General features: G+C 43.9%; 1 protein-coding gene across 2 annotated transcripts in view; it reads left to right on the top strand.

Moving 5' to 3' along the window:
• DCTN3 (dynactin subunit 3) overlaps nucleotides 1-6,645 on the top strand; it is a 60,917-nt gene extending 54,272 nt beyond the window's left edge. For both annotated transcript variants that reach the window (XM_085628429.1, XM_085628437.1), the window contains 4 exons: nucleotides 2,541-2,624; nucleotides 3,544-3,602; nucleotides 3,995-4,054; nucleotides 6,019-6,645. In XM_085628429.1, coding sequence (XP_085484555.1) covers nucleotides 2,541-2,624; nucleotides 3,544-3,602; nucleotides 3,995-4,054; nucleotides 6,019-6,108 — 293 coding nt within the window. In that variant the 3' untranslated portion in view covers nucleotides 6,109-6,645. The remainder of the gene's footprint in view (nucleotides 1-2,540; nucleotides 2,625-3,543; nucleotides 3,603-3,994; nucleotides 4,055-6,018) is intronic.
• The last annotated feature ends 16,449 nt before the right edge of the window (nucleotides 6,646-23,094 follow it).

Here is a 23,094-nt window from a genome sequence, read left to right on the forward strand (position 1 = left end):
TTGGTGCTATTCTTACTGTCTAGTGTTTTACAGTGCAACTCACCCTCCCCATAGGCATCCTATCTTTGCTCCTTGTTTTCAGCACCTTGGCCCGTATCAGGATTCATACCGCCTTACACACGTGAGTCTAACCGCTCTACCACACACCACCACCCCTCTCGAACAGCTGAGAGACTCATGGGGGACCAGCCTTAGTGTGCTTATGTTCACACAAGTGCTGATGATGTAAAGAGCTGCAGCTCCTCAGCCAAAATCGATATACGGAGAACTCTAACACATACATATATTTATTTACAATTTCCCCCACTTAATCAGCAGGGTTTAGTTATCATATGCCATATATAATTCTCTTCGCAGTATAACACAAAATGTAATAATAATTCGTAATCATTACTCTCTCACTAAACACTTTGTAACAAAACAGTTCTATTATTTTCAAAATATGTTCATTGGTTTGTAGGAAGAAACATAAATAGACCACTTGGGTCCGCGAGTAACATGATGAATAACATGTAACATCAGTACAAGTTTAAGAGCATAGAAGATACAGTTTTCACAGAGTGGAGATTACCATGGTCGGATAGTGCTTCAGTCTCAAAATAAAACAAGCATTAAAAATGCAATAGGTCTTGCCTTTTATTAAGTTAAAGCCATTTGCTTTGCTATACAATACCATTAGCAAAGCAAATGGCTCTAACTTAATCCAAGGCGAGACCTATTGCATTTTCAATGCTTGTTAATTGTGTTATACCGATATTAATTCAGTCAAGTAAAAGCTTCTAGTTTAGTAGGCTGGGCTGTATCCAGTAAAGCTACTTACAAGTAGCTGGAGAGCCACTCGCTGGAGAAGCCTGGCTTATCCTAGTCATCCCAAGACCCTCCTAGACAGTTGTTCTTCAGCCACATTAGAAGTGCAAACTAGCTATAACCCTGTCAGTCAGGGAGAGTAATCAAAAAGACGAAGACAGGCCTGCCTGATGGTAGCGGGGTCCCGCTATCTTGAAACAGGGGCTCCTGAGTAATTTTACAGTAAGGCAAAGAGGTAGTGATGCAAAAGAATGTGGGGTTATGTGAGAAAAATGTTAGGATTGGATGGTAGAATTCCACCAGTCACTGACCCGTGCTCAGGATAAATCTGGTACCTCCACCATCACTTCCTCAGTATATTCCTGGTTCATGTGAAGCAGGCCCTGCTGGAAGAAGAATCCTGACTTCTGGCTCCTGCTGGAAGATCACTCTCACAGAGGGCCCCCGAATTCTGTTAGCACCTAGGGACTGGAAGTGCTTTTCAAGGGTCAAGTGTTTGGCTCCTGTGTACATGCTCTAGGGACACAAACAGCAGAAAGACTACTGTTTCCAAGAGCGCCCAACTGACTGTCTATTTAGATCCTGCAGGAGACCTGGCTGGAGAGTGATCTAAGGTCCAGAATCCTGCCCGGAGAAGCTAAGGACTGACCAGGAGAGGCTTTCCCAGCAGTGGCAGACTAAGGGCCTCATTACAATGTCGGACGGACCGCCACAGATAGGCAGTCGGTGACGGTCCAGCTGCCAGACAGGCTATTGGTCAGGCTGCCGCATTTCAATGCAGGCGGTCGGACTGCAAAGGTCGGGGGGGGAGGGGGGACCGCCACCAAAATCTCGTTGGGGCGGCAGTTTGAATCGTATCCCCACCATGGGGGCGGTGCCTGAGCAGCCTCCACCGTAGGGATTACAATGTCCCTTCCTGACTGTCTTTCGTGGTGGTGTGACCCCCTTCAAAAGGCAGCCTGAAAGTGACTTTGGGAGGCCCCTTTCCCTCATTGGGCCATTACAAAGTCCAGGCACCACATTGTGGAAAAAAGTATTTTCTGATTGCCACCACAGCGGTCTTATCATAATTGTCGGGCACTCTCCTGCCCACTGTGATGGCTCTCAGCTGTCCGACTGACCACCATTGTAATGAGGGCCTAAGTCTGAAAGTTAAACATTTGAGCGGAACAACCCACTTATGTCGGACTTCCACTCCATCACGGTCAGTCTGAAATTGTGCCTAGGTCCTGATCCACTGCAAACTGTTGTTTTCCATAGTGCTTGACTTCTTTCTAATCGCAATTTGCCTTAACATGTTGTTTTTTTACCTTAAAACTTTACAAATCCATATTGCCACATCCCCTGAACCAGTTGTGATGAAATCGTTTTTTTTGGCTCATTAAATTATGCACTGTTTTTCTACCTTTGCTAGAGAATTTTATTGTGTTGTATTCTTAACTTAAAAATTGTCACTGCTCGAACTTACCACACACTTCTGCAGGGATAGCCTGCTTTTTCTGCCATAGTTATCAGGGTTTGAGCAGAGATTCTCAAACTACTGTGTTTTGTCCTAACCATAGTGAGTTCGAGTTGGTAGCCCCAATCCAATGAGTAGCCCTATTTCTCACATAGATAAATTAAATTCAGTCTAATATCCATTTTGTGGTAAGGATTTGTAAAGCGAGTTTTGTAAGTTTGTAAAGAACATTTTATTTTAATTGAGCTATTCCTTCTTTTGTGTCTCTTTTTAGAGGAACAATATATTCTTGAGCAAGCAGCTCTTTTGGAGCAGCTGAGCATCCTCCAGCCATTCCTCGACAGTGAGCATATTAAAGGTAATCGAAAACCTTCCAGATGAGTAAAACTGGAGGTGGTGGATGTTTGGGGTTACTGCATTTGTCATCCTTGAAAACAGCTCTCTGCAGACATTCTGGATAGTTATGAATGTGCACATTGCAATGCAAAATAAAAAAAGACCAGGAAACTAATGAAAAATTAAGTTAAAGAAATGGAAAGCTACATTGTAATATATACAGTAAACTTGCCTACTAAAATGTCATGAAAATAAATATAACAGCTCAAATGCTACTGTTTTGAAATTGAAGCTCTCCTAAATGCGACAAACCATTGATATTTATTGTAAACAAGGCAGCTAACCGTTCTGCTTACTTTACTGTCATCTTGGATGTACTTAGCACCATACTCAAACTTGTAAGATGTAAATACTTGCAGCTCTGGACAGACTGAACTCAGTCTCACCCTAAGACCAATGTGCTACACCAGGCAGTCGGCCTTAAAATATTCGAATTTCCAAATGCCTTCTTCCTATTGGTGTCAACTGTGTGCTACTCCACTGTGAGCATGTGCTTCCAGTGAAGTTTACATGCAAAAAATACATATTACCTCTTGCAGTATATGCATGTGTAGGTGTTCACCTCTTTGGGGGTATTCTGTCCATGTGCATATAACACTTTTCCTAGGCATGTCAAGATGATCTGTTCTTTACCAGACCAAATGAAAGCTTAGGAGGCTCAATTAAATACTTTTTTTTAAGCCGTAACATCCAAATCAAATTTATTAAAGAATGGCTTTTGCTGAAGCATTTTCCTGAGATAGAAGACATACATGTGACATGCTGATCCATTCTAAATCCCACTTAAGGTGAATCGTACACAGCAGCACCCATAAATCATAGCTTCTTGTCTCAATATAAAGGTGAAAGTGATCTAATTATCTTTACTTATTCATTTCCAGCTGTTCCTGGGCATGCGTCAAAACTGCAAGCACTCTCCCAGATCCACATACAACAACAGGTAGAGCATTTCAATCTTTTTTTCTTGGTGTCCAGTCCATCACTTAATAAACTGATGCATTGTTTTGGCAGATACTCATCTTCTAGCTTTCGAAATGATAGCACTGATCCAGGTTTGATCATTTAAAAAAAGATTAGGTTGCTTGCTTTAAAGGTTTTGCGAATTGGCACAATTGCAATATTAGGCCATTATTATTTAGGCCGGCTTGAAAGTTTCCCAAAAATGTTGTTTTCCTCAAGCAAAGAATCTGACCACCATGGCCCCTTAAATGGGTTTACTGTTAATTTTCTGGTAGCACTGTGCACTGTCTGTGCTCTCTTTTCCACACAGTCTTGTGCGACACCCGATTCAATGCCTTCAATTATTTTCACATTTTGTTTGTGTCGTGACAGGACCAATCTGATGAAATAACAGAAGAGACCAAAAGACTCCTTGAAGACTACAACAAAATGGTATCCTTTTCATACAAATCTGTTGAGGTTCCCAATTCCCTTTTTGCTATTTTGTTCCAAGGTGTAATAAATAATTGTTCAGTTTAAATGTGTGCTGAGAGTTTGTGTAAGCATGTCATGCTATTTGGTTGTACATTTTGATTGCTATGAAAAATGTAGTTTTCTTTTGGAATAGTTCGGTCCAAAATCTAAACAATGCTTGGTTTAGTCTTCAAACCAATGGGCTGCATGAAACATCGTAGGCTGTACATCTTTCTTGCATCATTTAGTAAAGTGCCAAGGATCAACGGATGTCATGTATGTCAGAATCGAATTTAGTGCCCATGACTTGTCGTTGGACCTACCTGTTTATTTTTAAAACACTATTTTTAAAGCATATCGGCATATGATATTGTCAGTATAAAACTTACATGTATCAAAACAGTTGTACAGTTGTTTATCTTGCATATAGATATTGCTCAGATCCCCTCTTAGTTTTATCTTTTTTCCTGTTCTACCGGTCTGCTAAATATTTCTGCAAAGGCCATCCTCAAGGGCGGTTTGGTATGTCTATACTCAATGTGCCACCTTGGATACTATAACTACATTCAAACATTACATGGTTTTTTAATATTATAATTTATAAAAAACGAAACACTGCACATTTACACCTTAACAAGAACAGTACTGGCTGGATTGGGTGATCTGCGCTCGGTATTAAAGCTTCTGATTTCTGGCTTCTGTGGCAGAGATCCCAAAGAATGTAATGGCTGGAGCTGCAGCTATGGCTGATCCTTGTTAACCAAGTGTGCAGTGTCTCCAGTAACATGACCTTTACCTGTAGAAGTCCTCTTACCCTCTACCATGTTTACATACTCCTCACCTGGAGGAAGAGGGTGGGGCAATACCTGACCGTTTACATTCACCAGTGACCGATCAGTCAGTAGGATGCTCCAGGCGTGACCAACCTTCCTCCAAAAGATACCTCTCCCACCTCTTTTCAGAGGTTTTCCTCAAGTTTTATTACACTTTGTAGGTAGCTGGCTCTTTATGTGATATATCAACAATCTGATATACCGTGTAAAAAGTCCAGACGTTTCCTTATGAGTGGATAGGGGCATGCTATGCAATCCCAAAGTGCTCTATTAGGGGCAATTTTTGAGTTCTGCAATGTTACCCTATGGAAGGAAGAATAACTTCTGCAAACCGTTTCAATGCAGCGACTTACAAGACCAATCTCCAGGAGCTAAGGTGAGTGGTGGACAAAGTCCAAGGCAGCATCAACAATGCACCTCCAGCGGCATGGCGGCGGTCAGGTGCACGTTGCATAACAGCGTCGGGAGCCCAATGTATTTCAATGGAGATCAGTCGCTGCAAAAAGACGCTGCAGGCTCTGGCCAGGAGGCCAGTCGGCTGAACCAGCAAGGGGGTTTCAAGGCTTGCAATGCTCAGGGAAGGGGTCTTTTCCTAGGCCCAAGTGCGATGGGTGCAGGCGTGTCCTTAGGCGTCTGGTTTTCCTTACTGGAGCAGTCACAGCAAAAAACATATAACAAGATGTTTATTAAATGTAGTCTGTTTCTTGTGTGCCCCGAGGAAATGCAAGAGCCTGGAAAAAATTGGAAGACACTAGGTCTATGTATGTGTGTTTTGTAAATAAGGTTGTGAGTGTGTCACTATGACTAATACCAGTGGTCTGTTGTGATTGCAAAGTTCTCTTTATCTGCAGCAAACTTTGATGTTGTCATGCTTTTTTTCCAGCAGCGTACACCGGTTTAAGTGATATAGTGGGAAAGGCACAGTAACATCTGTTTATTTTATGAGTAATACAATACATTGGGTTTTTTCATGCTGAGTTTTCAGAACAATTCAACCATCCCTAGTATTTTTAACAGTGGCTTTGTTTCAAAATCATCAGCCAAATGCAAACAATGATGTTGAAGGTTAGGCACTGTATGCATGTGATGTTTCCTTAACTTGCTCTTCAGACTGTACTCCTTTCCAAGCAGTTCGTCCAGTGGGATGAAATCTTAACTAAGATGGAGGCAGCCAGTCAAGTGAAACGTGTTCTAGATTGAATGTGGCCATACCGGAGTGATTTACCCAAACAAGTGAAGCTGGTGCGGCACAGTGAAACAAGCCTTTCACTCCTTGTATGTTGTTTGCAAACATGATCATATATTGATATCTATATGTAATTTGAAACCTGAAACGATTTGTAGTTAAGGTTGACTGAAATTGGATTTAAAATATGGGCATCTGTACAATGAGGTTATACGTTTTGGTCATGATTTGTGACCCACAAAATTGTTGCCTTTACATTCTGTTTTTTTGTTTGTTTGTTTGTTTTTGGGTTAGCAATGCCATCTACTCTATCGTTCTGCCATGGGACAAAAATAGATTTAATTTCCAATTAATTATTTGCAAACTTGGCATGGAACTATGTGCTCCTGTTAATAGAATTTCTTGCCGTTCGCATTAAAATGCATTTTATATTTATTTATGTTTACAAACTTTATTAATATTTCAATAGTATTCAATATGCCCTGAATACCAGAAAAATATTCAATGGTATGATATTGAAATGGCAAATAATAAAATATTTTAAAACTATACATTTAGAGATTTCATTTAAGACAATCCACATGAATAGAATCTGGGGTTAGTAATGATTTTCTTAGAAATATTTGCATTTGTATTTTATATTGAAACCACCAAGAAATACCTTTTTAAGCTGTTCCCTAGGTCTTTGCACATAAATGTGGTAGGGTTTGTTGTCTTAGCCAGATTTTATTGACCTTACCTTGCTTCAGAAGTTCTTATTACTAATTCCTTTTCACAAACTTAATTTCATGAGGCTGAATTTTTGACCGGCATCACTAATTATCCCTGATGATAATATTTTAAAAATTATTTTCTACCTTCCTTCCACTATCGAACCCTCCCGGTGAATAGCACGTTTATGTAGCTCTATATGTTTGCAGCCTATGAAGCTATAGATGACCTGCTGTGAACGTTCCTGCCATCTAGATACTTTTTTTGTTTAAAGGAGGAGTTTCGGCTTCTAGGTGAAACATGGTACTTCCCTTCAAACCTGCAATGCTCCAAGGCACATACTACACATCAGATTGTTTTTTTCTCCACAATTGAGTTTGGAGTAGCTTTGGGTGTTCCATCACTGTTGAAAATGTAAATATTTAGATACTGAACATCTAGATAAAGGCATGGCATCGAAGAAGAAATAAATGACACCGATGTGATTACATTTGTCATATCGAACGTCCAGGTGCAGGTTGTATGAAAATAACTTATTATGAGAGCGGCTATGCAAAAAAACTCAGTTCAAATTTTTCTGCTCACGGAATAGCTGTGGTTAGACAACACCAGGTCGGTAACATCTGCTTAACCACAATGAGACTGCCTGCACGGCGTGTATTGTTTTTCAATCAAAGAAAACTATCCAGCACAAACAGGACAATAGAAGGGCACACCGTTCAGAAATGCAGGGCCAGGACTTTGAGTCCTCTCCTTGAGCAGCAACAGAGAACTTCAAGTTTAACAAGAGGGAGGACCATCCAGTACTTCCCAGAACCAAATGGGGTGGAGTCTTATTTCTATATCTGTTGGAGACTCTGTCTCTAGACTCTGGAGAAACTGAACCACCAGGAACACAGTTGAAACCCACACTCTTGACAAAGACCACACCTTGAGCCTCAGGGGTCAAAAGGATGGAGGTGGCCTACACCCTCGGCCTTGGAAAGATGCATCTCACACAGAGGAATCTGTCGCATATTAGCCACCTAGTTCATCCTGCCTCTCCAGTAGAATGTTATGACCTCCGAGGCAGTGATGACTGATTAGAACCTCGGTGACGGCAGTGGCAGTTGATGTGTCGTTGTTGGTGAAAGTGCTTAATAAATTGTAGCTCTTACTTTAAGCAGACTAAATATTTGCTTCAAGTCTTATGGGCAGCTTTGTTATTCTAAGGTAAAGACAATTATTATAAGGCACGTCTGAGAAAGTAGAGCTTGGAGTTTTGTTTTATTTTTGCTCTCGTTTAAAAGTGTCACTCTCAGACCATCATCTTGACAGCAATTGGTTTCTCAAGGGGACAATGACTATTGGATATTGTTGTCATCATAAGGATTCACAAGGAGACAGCAACTATTTGTAGTGTTAAATCATTTAGAATCTTACTGATGTACTGAAATTGTGAATTTTAGAGGATTATTTGGGTGAACAGCAGTTGTCAAATCTATGTTATATAGGGACTGACCCATTATGCAGAATGCTACTTCACTGCCGTTTTTCCTACCATCGACAGGTGAACCATTGATTGGAAGGGGCAAAATGGAAAAACGTTTTTAGGAACTATGCACGTGTGTGTGACACTAATCTTAGTGCGGAACGAAAACATGCTTTATTGTTACATTGTTTTGGAGCAGAAGGACAGGATGTCTTAGAAAATTTACCAGATCTACCACATGCTGAAGCGCGTGATTCGAATGAATTTGAAATATCCATAGCTAAGTTGGATCGACATTATTTGCCACGGGCGAGTACAATTTTAGAAAGGTATCATTTTGGTCTGAGGGGACAGTGTCAGAATGAATCCGTGGAAGAGTTTGTGACTGCATTGAGGAAATTGGCTTTGAAATGCAATTTTGTGGGAGCAGTTGAAGAGAGGATTAGGGACCAATTTATTTTACGCTGCAATAGTGACAAAATAAGAGAGGAATTATGGATGAAAGATGAACCTCCCCTGGAGGAAGTACTTATTGTTGCGAAACAGGTGGACCATATGATGAAATGTGTTGGTGAACTAAAAGCAGAGAAATTTCCACAGAGAAAAAAAATAGAACTGAAATTAATGTGGTCAAGACTCATTTTGTTCCAGAGGTTAAACAGAATGCTGAAGCAAAAAGTGTCAGGAGTTTAGAGCAAAACGTCAAAGGGAGTTGTTTCAGGTGTGGGTTCGAAGGTCATAGAGCAAATGACAAATTTTGTCCTACTTTGTTTCACGTATGCAATTCTTGTGGTATCAAGTGACATTTTAGTAAATGTTGCAGAACCAAGTATAAGAAGTACAATAAGGGTAAAGGCAAAGAAGTCTGTCAGGAAATAGTTTTGCAAGTTGAGGAGTCTAAAGTTATTTCCGTCTGAAGTGGTGAGCATTGATGTAAAGGATATTATGATGAAATTTGACTCTTGTTCACGTATCACAATAATTTCTGAACAAACGTTTTTTGAAAATGTTTTCTAACAACAAGGCTCTCGCTAAAATGGATATACAACCCGGAGGTTATGGGGGTTCAAAGATTGACAATCTAGGGTATTTTGAAGCATGCATAGATGTGAGTGGGAAGAGTATATGTGGAAAGGTTTATGTTTCTTGCCATGGTGATGATCTCTTGGGTTGGGGTCATCAGAAAGTTTTGGGGGTCGGCCTACACCCAAACAAGGTTCCACGAGTACAAATAGATGAAATTGAGTGTGGTCAAAACAAATTTGTGCAGGAATGTAAGGATTTGTTTCTAAACAAACTGGGAAAGTTAGTAGGCTATAAAACACAGGATCATATTAAGACGAGACGCAATTCTTGTAGTGGCTAAGGTAGAAGGATTCCCTTACATTTAAAGACGGCGGTAGAAACTGAACTTAAGAAATTGGTGGAATGTGGGGTCATTGAAGAGGTTGACGCAACAGAATGGTTGGCTCCTATTGCTGTTGCGTGCAAAGGAAATGGTGACATTCACCTTTGTGTGGATTTGAGGGCACTAAACAGAGAGTAAGTGCTTGACAAATTTCCCTTGCCAAACATTGAGGAAATGATTACTACTTTTTCAGGTACAAGAGTATTTAGCACATTAGATTTAATGTCAGCTTATCACCAGGTTAAATTACATGAGTGTTCACAGGATCTTACTGCTTTTACCACTCCTTTTGGCATCTTTCGCTTAAAGAGAATGCCATTTGGCTTAATTTCTGCTGCAGCAGTTTTTCAACGGATTATGTCAAACATTCTAAAAAATCTATCTGGTGTAAAGTACTATCAGGATGACATGATTATTTTTTGGATCCAACAATGTGGAGCATAATCAGCGAGTTTGTGAAGTGTTACACAAACATCAGATGGTTGGTCTAACACTGAAAGCAGACAAGTGCAAGTTTGGAGTTGGTGAAGTCAGTTATTTAGGGTTCAAAGTTACTTCAACAGGCATCAGACCGAAGAAAGAACTGGTCGAGACAATCAAAACCCTGCAGGAACCTAAAACCAAAGAGGAGCTTTCTTCTTTTCTGGGGAAGGTTGAATATTATAGTAGTTTCATTAAAGACTTTGCAAGTAAAACATTTAATATGAGAATTCTGTTTAAAAAGATCTGAATTTGTCTGGGGACACGAATGTTCTCAGAAGTTTGTAACTGTCAAACAGGAGCGTAGCAATGCTCCTTCTCTTCAATCTTTTGAGGCTTTGTGTGAAACTAAAATTGTTTGTGATGCCAGTTGTAAATAGTTGGGAGCTCTTCTAATTCAAATGAAAGATGGCAAGGAAAATGTAATTGCGTGCACTTCAAGAACTCTCAGAGATGCTGAATGTAACTACTCTGTTATTGAGAGTGAGTCTTTAGCTGTGTATTGGTCTGTAATGAGATTTAAACAATTCCTTTGGGTTATCAGATTCAAAGTTCAGACTGATCATAAACCATTAGTTGAAGTATTCAAGAAGAAGGGTCTAGATTCCATTTCATCACATATTCGCAGATGGGTTGTCGGTTTGCAAGATTTCTCCTTTACTGTTCAGAACGTTCCAGGGGCGAGCAACTATTCAGCTGATTGTTTGTCTAGGCTAGTGGATACGTCTGTTCCTCAGTTGGTGGGTGAGGATGAGCTTAGTGAGGAAGATTAAGTGAGTGTTTGTCAAGTGACAGAAGGAACCATAAATTAAGATGAGTGGTTAGCTGAGCTGCAGAAGGATGTAATTTTGTGTAAGGTGCGGAACCTTGTCAGTTCAGGTAAGAGGAGCAGTACTGAGCTAAAGAAGTGCGAGGGAGGTTGGGAGAAAATGGTTGAGCTTGCGGTGGACAAGGGATCTTTATTGAGATGCAAAAGATTAATTCCACCCGAGAGTTTGAGAAGGAGGATACTACAATTGGCTCATGAAGGCCATATGGGCATTGTAAAAACTAAAGGAAGACTTTGCAGAGATTTCTGGTGGCCTGGCCTTGATCATGATGTGGAGCACATGATCAGAGACTGTACAGTGTGTGTTTGTAGTGATAAGGGGTTGAAAACCAGTCAGGCACCCATGGTTTGTAGGACTCTCCCTAAATATCCTTGGGAGGAAGTTACTATGGATATTATGGAACCAGTGAGAGGGGAGCATCCCACACCTTGGATCTCATGGATCTGTACTCAAGATGGGTGGAGGTGTTGTGTGTTCATGATATTTCTTCCTCCACTGTGATAACATTTTTGGAAAATGTTTTTAGACACAAACGTTTTCCACCTTACATGTTAACCGATAATGGTGTACAGTTCTGCTCAATATAGATTGAAAATTATTGGGATAGGTGCGTTATTGTGCACAAAACCTCTGTTTTGTTTCACCCTGAGACCAATGGTGACATTGAGCGAGTGATCAAGACTCTTAAGGCATGCAATTGGCAAGGGTCAATAATTTAGACTGGAAGGATGAGCTATCCAAAAGATTTTCTGGGTATAGTTTGTCACCACACACAACCACTGGTAAATCTCCATTTGAATTTTTCAAAGGAAGGGCACCTTCAACCTGGGTAAATCCTGGTTGGATGCATTGGTCAAAAGGGTACGTGGATAACACTGTTGGTGAGTGGAGAAACAAAGAGTTAGCTGCTCAGAAGAAGAGGAAAGAGATGTTTGACTTGTCAAAGAAAGTGAAAAACATGTATGTTAGAGTGGGGGACTTTGTAAAGGTAAAAGCGCCAAAAGGGTGTGCAGATTGGTCAAAGTTCACCGGGAGATTGGAAGTGGTGAAATGTTTTTAAAACGCTGTAAAAATACATGGCGGTCGCATATGGAACAAAAGCAGAGTGGTAATTGTTCCTGGCCCTATGGAATCTCCTGTTATCATTCATCGGAGTGATCGAGTAGCTTATGATTTGCAGGAAAATGGCATTCACAACAATCACGCGGGTGGTCATGTGGTACAGAGGAAGAGTAATAGTCATTAGAAGACCTACATACCTTAGAGGTTTTGTAGAATGAATTGTAGTCCATTTTGTTTTTTAAACTTGTTTTATCATTCTCTCTCTTTACTTTTATGGTTTGATTGTTCTCAAAGTATTTATTGTTGTGTAATTATTCTTAGGTTACTTTCTGTTCATCTGTTACATCTCATAGAGGTTGACTTTCCTCTTTGTTTTTGTTTAAAATATTTTTCTATTCGCACATGGAGAGAGAAGTGTGGCATATTAGCCACCTATGTCATCCTGCCTCACCAGTAGAATGTTATGACCTCCGAGGCAGTGATGACAGTTTAGAACCTCGGTGAGGGCAGTGGCAGTTGATGTGTCGTCGTTGGTGAAGGCGCTTCATAAAAGGTAGCTCTTACCTTAAGTGGGCTCCAGTTCTTCATTGAGAGGACATCACAGAATCCCCATCCTGGGAACAAACTTGAAGTGAGTCTTGACCCTATGGAAAAGAAGGGCCTAGAGAGGACTATGCCTTGTCCAACCACCAAAAAAGGTTTAACAGTCTGTTCTTAAGTCCACTTGTCATCAAAAGGCACCCTCAACTCTGGAGGAAATGCAAGCTGGAAGAAAATAATCTCAGACCCGGGGAGATTCTCAAGGCCAAGATGATGCTAGTAGTTCCTCTGCACTTAAATCTCCTTCAAAGCCAAGAAAGCCTGGTGCCAAGTCTGCAGGGATGCATTGAAGGCTAACAAATGCATGATGTGAGGCAGGGAAACATATACATTGATCCTGACGTAGGACATATTCTTGCCTAACCACTGCAAGACATACCAGCTCTTCCAAAGAAAACCAGGCTCATATTTGAAGAGGCCATTTCAGAAGATATATATGGCATTTACGAAGTCTCTGAAAAAGTAAGACAGACAATGAATGTACCTTAATACCACCAATGTCAGCACAGTCTGTACAATCCGCATCTGACGAGGAGTCTCCCTATTGACTATGACCCACAAACCAAGAACCGGGCCGGCTGATCAGCAAGGCAATGTGTAGAACCATATCCAGTTAATGCATCCTCCACATTTCATACAGTTATTGTGCGAGTGCCAGCATTTTGCAAACTGCCACTGCACCTAGAGGAGTAAGAGACTCAAGGGGGGGGGGGGGGGATCTGTATTTATGCTATAGGCAATGTTGGAATTTTCCACGAATAACCATCTATAACTTTAAATGGGCTAGAGTAATGACATCAAAGATCGAGAAATGATTTAACCCAGTGTCACTAGCAAAAAACAATATACATGGATATATGATCCTGGATTCCCTTTTTAGGTCGAAGCCTACCAGACAACACAGCAGTCTGGTTGCTAAAGACCTCTCTGGGACAAAAGAAAGTTTCTCTGGACTGGGAATGCATTCCACCCGTTGCCTACCATTGGCTTTGTGATTTGTAACTCACGTTTTCTGGCTTTCTATTTATTATTTGTTTTAGGCTGTGCAGAGTGAGTTTTGTTTCTCCCAAGGAGCAACGACTTTTCACACTACCACTCCTTTGTATTCTTCCACGAGTGCTCCTTTCTGTAAACAGGCCTGTAACTCTTGTTCTGACTGAGGTCAAATGTCATGCTCTGTCTTCCGAGCGAGTTTGGTGTTTACTTTTCTTTCTCTGACTTCAAAGTGAGATGATTTATGTGACAATCTTGCTGGATACTGGGGGTAGAAAAGGTTTTTTTTCTAGCACGCAACATTTAAATCAACTGTGCAAGTATTTGTAAACTTTTCCCAAGCGATATCGGACGGACTCTGGTCCATCCGACATCGTAATCGTGCCCTTAATGTTTCACAGCTGATAAATACCACCTGATATTTTGGTATCCAACAACAAGGCCACTTTTTTATAAATGTATTGTATATTTGTATTGTCTATATAAAAGTATAACTCAACATTGTTACAAAGGGCTCTGAGAACACAATGTACATAACCCTTCATTATTTGTGAACTATAGACGTGACGAACGTATTACAAGTTGATAAATACTAACCATTGATTCAAAACCCTTAGAAGAGCTGTCCATACAACACAGGATCACGACCCTTCATAACATTAAGGGCAAAATACAAAACAAAACTCAGTTTTTTAAATGAGTGCCACAAACGGGGACACGCATATAAAATAGGTTTAATCAGATATCACAAAGATTGTTTTTCTAGGATAATATAGTACTGCTGCATGTCAGACTCATCAGAGAAGACAGACCCTATCAATATGGTGGGTAAGCTAGGCTCATATGACTGTTAGTAGAATACTTTTTAGTAATGAAGGGAATACCCTGTATAGATCCAATATTAGTCATCGAAGGCAAAAAAAAAACGATTTCTATTACAGCACTCAACTGCACCAGTTTGATAGAACTTGATCTGTATTATTACGTACAATTTTGTTTTCTCATTTTAGGAGAGAAGTCTTCTCACAAAAACCGGAAAGAATCAATCCGGCTTAAATAGAGATATCGGGGGACATTGTTCCACCTGGCCTGGGGTATCCTAGGAAAAGGGATCCACGCACTATTGGTCCTGACTAAAGCCAACCACCCAGAGAGGGCGCAGGTGGTGCTGAAACATGTAGACCATTTTTTTAAGATGTTGAGTGTTCATTACGTGATGTGAGGGACACATCGTACATCCCATATCACATCCACTTCCTTTTTAACCTTACCCTTAGCTAAATTTTTCATTAAAGCACAGTTTCTGGATAAGAGGTCATTTTAAGTCACAATTCCATATCTGGATCTCAAATAATCTCTCGACCAGAGAGATTACCATTCTGGTGAAGGAAGTAAGACCCAATTATGACGCTACCAACTATGAGTATATTGATGGCAAAACATATACCATTGATAGAAAATAGGTGTTAAGGGTCCCACAGAACTTTTTCATATTGAGATCGTTCTAGCTGAAATGGTCCCACTCCCAACTTTGATTTTTGATTACTTCTCACTTGGAAGCTGAGTGAGGTCATAACTATACTAGGCTTCTTTTTTCCTCTGTTGATAAAATGTGGTGTTCATACCTCCCCCAGGTCAGGAAGAGGCATCTGCAGCAGGGGAGCTTCAAACTCCTTGCTGCCTTTGCAATGCGACCCCCAGTCTCTCCTGCTATCAGGAGCCGGCCCCCTTCCTGTCTCACCCCCTTTTTGGCGGGAAGACAGGCATGAAAAATCAGGGAAGCCTAAAAGGTGTGCCCACCTCTGCCAAACCCACCTCTCCGGTAGGAAAGGCTAGGTGAAGCCTACTCTGCAGTGCCCACCATCTTGCAGATGGCAGGCACCCCCCAATCAGGACCAGGGATTGTGCTCACTCCACGTGGGGTGAGCACACCAAGGGTGTAGTCTCGCTAAGAACAGTAGCCCTGAACCCAGAATTGAGAATTGACAGCCTAAGAAGACTGGAACCTGAAGGCGTTGCAGCAGTGAAGACTCCAGGCCCAACTGACTTGGCCCCGGCCCCATCGGCATGCCTGCAGCTCTGAATCGCCCTGGGCAGAAAACGACAGCTCCAAAAAGGATAAGCAAACTCCAGACATGGTGAGGACTGATTTCCCCCCCCCCCCCCCCCCCACCCCCGGGGCCACAAAGACTCGAGACTCCAGAAGACAGCTGCACAAAAGAAGATCAAGACTCTGCGGAACCAAGAATCCCTGCTCCAGGACTTACCACTGCACCCACCGTCCACGACCAGTGTCCAGATGGTCCACCAGTCCAGAAGTGGTTCCCCAGCAGTCCTGTCCTCCAGTCCATCGAGGGGTGTCACCTCCAAAGTCCAGTGTCGATGCCTGCAGCCTCTTCACGACTACCTCCCTCCACCGCAACCTTCCCAGTAAGGAGAAACCTGATGTTCACAGACATCCCTGCATCCTAGTGAACAGAGCCAACGGTGCCCAGACGTCACCTGGCATCTTAACTTTCTCCCCTGGCTGTTGGTTCCATCTTAGAGACCTCTTAGTCTGAGCCGGCAGCCTGAAACTGGAACCGACACTCTCCATTGGGTAACATTGGCCGCATTATGCTATGTGAGCACCCTGCACCCGGCCGCCCCTGTGCTGCTGGTGTTGTGGATCTGGTGCTGCCTGGGGCCCCCCTGTGTACTGACTTTTAAGTCCTGAAGTACGTTCCCGTGAGCAGCCTCCAACCAATGTGCCCCATGTCTCCATAGACTAGCATTGGCAACCTTGCACTCTGCACCTGGCTGTCCTAGCACCGCTGGTGGTGCACCTCAAGTGCTGAATTGAACCTTGGGGAACCTAGGTTCTACCCTCCAAAACACAGTTACCAAAACAGTTTACTTACATACAAACGTAAAACTGCTTTTTCCCCCATAGGATTGATTGCATGAGGAGTTTTTCTCTGAAAATATTCTGTTGAAGCTGTCTTGTACTGCAACAAAGTAACTCAGTGTCTTCAAATGAGTTAACCTGCTTACTGATGTACTGCATTGCCCAAACTGTGTTATTAGTTTGTTTTGCACAAAGTTAGAAAAGTAACTAAAAAGTAATCTAAAGTAATTGCAAGTATTCTAGAGCGTACAATCAATTTTTTCTACTTCCAAGTAACTTGTATGCTTCTACAAAACCAGTGCACACCATATTTTGAAAAGTATCATTGTACTGAAAGTCTCACTTACCTGCTACTGAGTATATCTTGGTTCTAGTAATATACAAACAATTGGTGTGGATTCAGTCTTTGAGTGTGTGACATCCTTCCTGGTAGTAAGACAAGATCTTGATAATAGCAGGAAGGAAAACAGAGCTATAATGGGAAATCAAAAGGCTAAAGAAATCCTGTTGAAATTTGAAAAACATCCTTTCTAGGGTGTATTGGCATGGGGGTGTGGGGTATATACCCCCCCCCCCCTCCAGAGTTTGGAGTGGGGGGGGACACGGGATAAGGGTTGGGGGGATGAGGGGACAAAATAATTTCTCCTCTCCCTTCTGAGATTGGCAGGCCAATAGCACACTAAAGTGTGACCTAATGGCCCTGCACTTGACCTGGCTGTGACCTGCCTCTCCAGTCACCTGTGACCAATCCGATAGTGGGGGTAGAAAAGGTTTTTTTTCTAGCACGCAACATAAAGGTGACGTCACAGAGGCCACCCGCCCTCTGCCCTTTTGAACTGTTGCGCAGCACCCCTGAGGCTCTGGGAATTCTTTCTCACCTCCCACCACCACAGCTGCCTGCAGTCTGCACTGCACTGATTGCTGACTGACCTCACCCCGTGCCTGCTGCCGGCTTGAAGACGAAGGGCAGCAGGAGGATTTGAATACCAAAAGGTAAGGCCGTTTGGCAAAGGTGGGATAAAGAAAAGTATTTTGCCTTGGGAAAAATCTTTAAAATATTGTGCTATAATTATAAAGTACACAATTTTCCGTTTTTAAAAAAGATATTCCCCGTCACCAAGTACTCCGGCCTAGTGTGAGTCACTCGCACATTTCTTTCACTACTCTTACTTGGTGCTTTAGTGGTATGGTTCAAGGTGTGGAGTATTTTAATTCTCTGCTAACCCCCTTGTTACACTCGACCGTCTGGCTGGCCATTGGTTGCCGCTTTGCGAGAGAGTAGTGCTAGTGATTCAAATGGGCGCTGTGTTAGTTTGCTTCCCTGAGCAGCCTCATTTGGGTACCGGTGAGATTTATTTATAGGAAATGTGAGCTTGCTTGCCAGCCAGGGCCCCTGATTTGGAGACTTTGCTCAAATACGTGGGATGTTATCTGTAAAAGGTGGGGTCTACGGCCTTGGGTGTTTTGGCTTGCGGGGCTGGGGAGCTATATAATTAATACACGCACACAAGAGCTGTGGTCTGGGCCGGAAGTCCCGTGTGACCTCCGCCCGTTTATTTTATCCACTCTGGCCACGCCTGGCCAGAGAGGGTTACAATGTATGGATTCCCTTCCGGGCAATGGAGGCAGTCTCACAGACTAACAACTAGACTGCTACATCCCATCCCAAATCCGTGTTCTTCGGGGACGTCAACGATACTTCAACATGCAAAGTCTGCTAGCCTCTGGCTCGGCCTTGGATTCGGCCTTAGGCTGTATCGGCCTTGGGCATCGCGCGGACCTCTCCTTGTGCTGGCGGTGTTTCCACGACATTGGATTGTCCACCATCCGTGGCCGGCATGGCATCTTCAGGCACTGGGTTTTGAGTGTTGTCAGCGTGTGGTGGCAGACAGCCACTTGGACACTCTTCATCCTCCATTCTCCTGGGGTGTTCAAGATCGATACCCTCCGGTTGTACTTGTTTAAACCAGGAGATATTCCGGGTGATCTCTCCTCCTTTCTTAGCGGTGAGGGCAATTCCATTGAGGTTCAGTACTGTCCACAATCCGGGCTCATATGCTGTGCGGAACTTCCCTCCGCTGCGACGGTGACGCACTAGGACGGTGCATCCGGGTGCTGTGACTCTCTGCCGTGCTCTTCTCGGGCTGCGTGCTCTGTCGTTAGTAGCTCTTCGTCGAACTTGTGTTTCGACAGGATGATCTGGCTCCAGTGTCCAGCTCTCGGCTACTGGAATGGTGTCTTGCCGGGGACTGGCTAACATTAGTGCCCACGGCGATCGCTGTGTAGTGCAGTGTGGTGTACTGCGATATTCTCTCAAAAATATTTGAAGCGCCATTTCTGGGTCAGATTGTTCAGGTACTGCTATGTGAAGGATTTTATTGAGTGTTCGCATAAAACGTTCCCCTTCACCATTGGCTTAAGGCCATTGTGGAGTGATGCAGTTATGTTTGATTCCTAGTTGCGTTAACAGCTCTTTAAATTCTCCTTGGAACGGAGGTCCGTTGTCAGTTTTTACGACTTGAGGCAGTTCAAAGAGAGCAAATGCTTTCTCGAGCACTGGCTGCAGATGGTTGAATGATGTGGACGGTATGACTTCTACGATAGGATACTTCGTGTAACTGTCGACTAGGACAGCGGTGACTCTTCCGTCTGGGAAGCTCCCAAAGTCTAGGCTTGCCCACTACCACGGGGACGGAGCTGGATCCTCTGTTACTACCGACGATGGTGCTTCTGGGTTACTGGTGAGCTGGCAGGCCCGGCAACTCCTCACAAAACTGTCCACAGCTGCCTCTAGGCCAGAGAACCACACCTTTTCTCGCATTCGTGACTTCATCCTCACGGTACCTTGATGGCCTTCGTGGGCTAGAATAGTTGCTCTTTGCTGGAGGCCAACCGGGATGACGATCCGTGATCCACGTAATACAACACCACTGTCGGAAGTGCTTAGCTCATCGTGTACTCCCCACATCTTCCCTAGACGGATTCGGTCTGGTTCGTTCCATCCGGTGATACCTTGGAGGAAACCTTCCCATGACCCTCTGCGTATGGCTTCTAGTACTTTTTGGAGTACAACGTCATTGTCTGTTTCCTCCCTCATATGTTCAATTGTGAGCGCTCGTGGGCAGGCCCACTGAGACAGCATGCATACGTATTCTTCAGTACGTTGTTCTTGTCGGGCGCCTCCTGGAAGTGTCTAACGGGTATCTAGACAGGAAGTCTGCCGGATTATTGGCTCCGGGTCTGTACTTTGTCCATCTGATAATGTTGTAGTTGTATCGCCCACCTTTCAATCCTGGGCGGTGGATGCGGAGCAGTGCCTCTGAATAACGGAAGTAGTGGCTGGTGGTCAGTTACGACCTTGAACGGGTGTCCACAAATGTAAAGATGAAAATGGTTGCAAGCCCACTTGATAGCTAGCGCCTCTCGTTCAATTTGGGAGTAACGAGCTTCGGTTGGTGTGAGTGCTTTGCTTGCGAAGGCTAGGGGAACCCACTTTCCTGGCTCTGTCTCTTGGGTGAGGAGTGCTCCTAACCCCACGGGGCTGGCGTCCACTACTATTTCTGTTCGACATGTAGGGTCAAAGTAGGCCATGTTGGTTTTGCTCAGCAGAGTCGTCTTGACCTTTTGGAACACCTCTTCCTCTTCTTTTCCTCATTGCCACACTGCATTCTTCTTTGTAAGAGCTCTTAAAGGGTCGCCCACCATAGCCAGGTTCGGTATGAACCGTCCACAGTATGTGGCCATACCCAAAAAGCTCAGAACTTCTGATGCTATGCTGGTGCCTGTTGAATAGCTTGCGACTTCCTGGGGTCTACTTGCACTCCATCTTGGCTGAACACGTAGCCAAAGAACTCAATGGACTTTTGGAAGAATTGACATTTGTCCCGGTGGAGTGTTACGCCATGGTCAACTAGTCGTTGCAACGTGGTTCTGAGATGACGATGGTGCTCCTCGAGGTCGCTGAGTGAATGAGTATATCGTCACTGACGTTGAGGACGCCCTGGAGCCCAGATAGCATTTCCCGAACTGCGTTTTGAAAGATTTCTGCTGCCCAAGATATGCCGAAATTTTACCTTTTATAGCGGCGTAGCCCCAGGTGTGTTGAGCAGGTCGTGATACACCTGCTTTCTTCTGCCAGCTTCAGCTGGTGGTACCCCGCGTTGAGGTAGAGTTTGGAAAACCACCGAGATCCATTGAGATCAGCTAGTATGTCGTCGACCGTTTGGGTAAGGTGTCTCTCCCGCTTTATCACCTGATTAGGCATGCGCATGTCGATGCAGAGACGTATTGTCCCTGGCTGTTTTGGCTTTTCGGCTATGACCATGGGTGACACCCAGGGTGTCGGCCCCGTGACTTTTTCAATCACTCCCAGCTGCTCTAGGTTCTGTAGCTCCTGCTCGACGAGTGGTTTGAGATGAAAAGGTATGCGACGGTGTCGTAGGGCCACTGGTTTTACAGCCTTGTCAATGTGTAGCTTCACTGGATTTCTTTTCATGCATCCAAGGCCTTTGAAGAGTTGTGGGAACAGCTCGAGTATATCGTCGGCCTGTAGGGTCTTGATTGCGTTAGCAAAAGTTACCAGTCCCAGATCTTCTGCCATGTGGCTGCTCACTAGGATGTCTGCTTCTCGGTCTATGACGTGGAACGTCGTAGTGACCTCGTGTGTGTCCGACTTGACTTGCACCATCATCTTTCCTTTTAGGGGTAGTGGCTTCTGGCTTCCATACGTTGGCAGCCCATGATGTTTACGGACGCTCCTGTGTCAATTAGAGCGGTTACTGGTGTTCCTGCAATTTCGATGGCGCACGTCGGTTGTGGCCTCCGTCTTCGTTTTAGATCGCCAGCAAAAGATATCATGTAGGCTTCAGCCTCATCCTCTGTGGATGAGTCTTCTAGGTACTGCCTTCGGTTGGCTGAAATTTTCATTCCTTGCGATTTGTCTGCTTCATCAAGCGATAATTGTCGTATTGCCTTGGACGGCGGTAGTCTTTCTCGAGCACCTCTGCTTCTGGCCCTTCCTCTGCAGACGCTGGCATAATGATTGAGGATGCCGCACTTCGAGCACGTCCGGCCTTGTGCATGGCATTCTTCGGGTGGATGTTCCTCATTCCCACAGTAGCCACACCGTGACCCTCGCGGGTTTCTTGTCGGCCATCGCCCCCGGGCACCTCTAGACTATTATTATTAGAAGCTTATAAAGCGCACTTATACCCGAGGGTGTCCTGGCGCTAAAACACTGAGCAACCCTGGAGAACGAGGGCCTAGTCCCTAAATAACCAGGTCTTCAACCCCCTCCTGAAAGAGAGGAGCTCCTCAGCTTTCCTAATATGCGCTGGCAGGCTATTCCAAGCAGTGGCCGCACCATAGGAAAACATATTTCCTCCCCAGCTGGCCTTTTTTATCCAGGTCACAGCTACCAGATTGCTTTCAGCGGAGCGCAGTGCTTTGCCTGCCACACACCACTTAAAGCACTCCATCAAGAACTCTGGGCCACTGCCCTTCAGTGCTTTGAATACCGTGCACAGCGCCTAAAATTGGGCTCGTCTGTGTACCGGCAGCCAGTGCAGTTTCCTTATTCCTTCTCGGACAGAGGCATAACTGGGAGTTCCTGTTAGCAGTCTCGCTGCCGCGTTTTGTACCATCTGTAGTCTGTACAGATGTTTTTTTTCTTCAAATTAAGGTACAGACTATTACAGTAGTCCAAACGCGACAGAATAAGTGCTGAGACTGCTAACCGGAAACCATCTGTAGGAAGAAACCTTTTTACTTTCCTCAATATCCTAAGGATATGGAAACCCGATGAAACCACTCCACTGACCTGTTCCCCAAAATCCAATTTCTGGTCCATAATCACGCCCAAATTCCTTGCTTTTGGCATAGGAACTGGTGCCTTCCCCAGAGCATCGGGCAACATATCTGGAGTCCAGATGTTCGGATTGTTCCCAAATAGCATGACCTCTGTCTTCCCTGCAATTAGTTCAAGGCAGTTCGAGGCCATCCAGCTCGCAATGTCTTTCAAACAATCATGACACCTTGCCGCCATATCCACTTGGGACCCTCTCTGGATAGGTAACACGATTTGCGTGTCATCTGCGTACGAGGTGAGTTGCAGGCCAAAAGATCTGATCAAGGCTGCTAGCGGGCTAACATAAATGTTAAAAAGAGTGGGGCTCAGGGATGAGCCCTGATGAACCCCACAGGGGAGGGCAAAGGGTTTAGACCTATCAGATCCCAGATCAACTGTCTAGATTCTGTCGGCCAGAAAAGATTTCACGAGGCTCCAGGCAGTGCCTTCCACCCCTGCCCTTGACAACCGGTCCATCAACACCCCATGATGGACCGTGTCAAAGGCGGCTGACAGATCTAATAGAAACAGCCTCACCCCCCTATTTTTAATAGGTAGTGAGGCTCTCTTTGTACCTTTCTTTATTGATGGGACTATACCTATTCCGCCATAGTCTTTCCAGCCTCTTACAGTCAGTTTTAAAGGTCTGCAGAGTTTCGGAGAACCACGGGGCAGAGGGCTGAGCCCGCCTGGGCGTGAAGAGTTTAACTGGC

Source organism: Triturus cristatus, chromosome 2_1, assembly GCF_964204655.1.
Source record: "Triturus cristatus chromosome 2_1, aTriCri1.1, whole genome shotgun sequence".
In the NCBI taxonomy this organism is placed as follows: domain Eukaryota; kingdom Metazoa; phylum Chordata; class Amphibia; order Caudata; family Salamandridae; genus Triturus; species Triturus cristatus.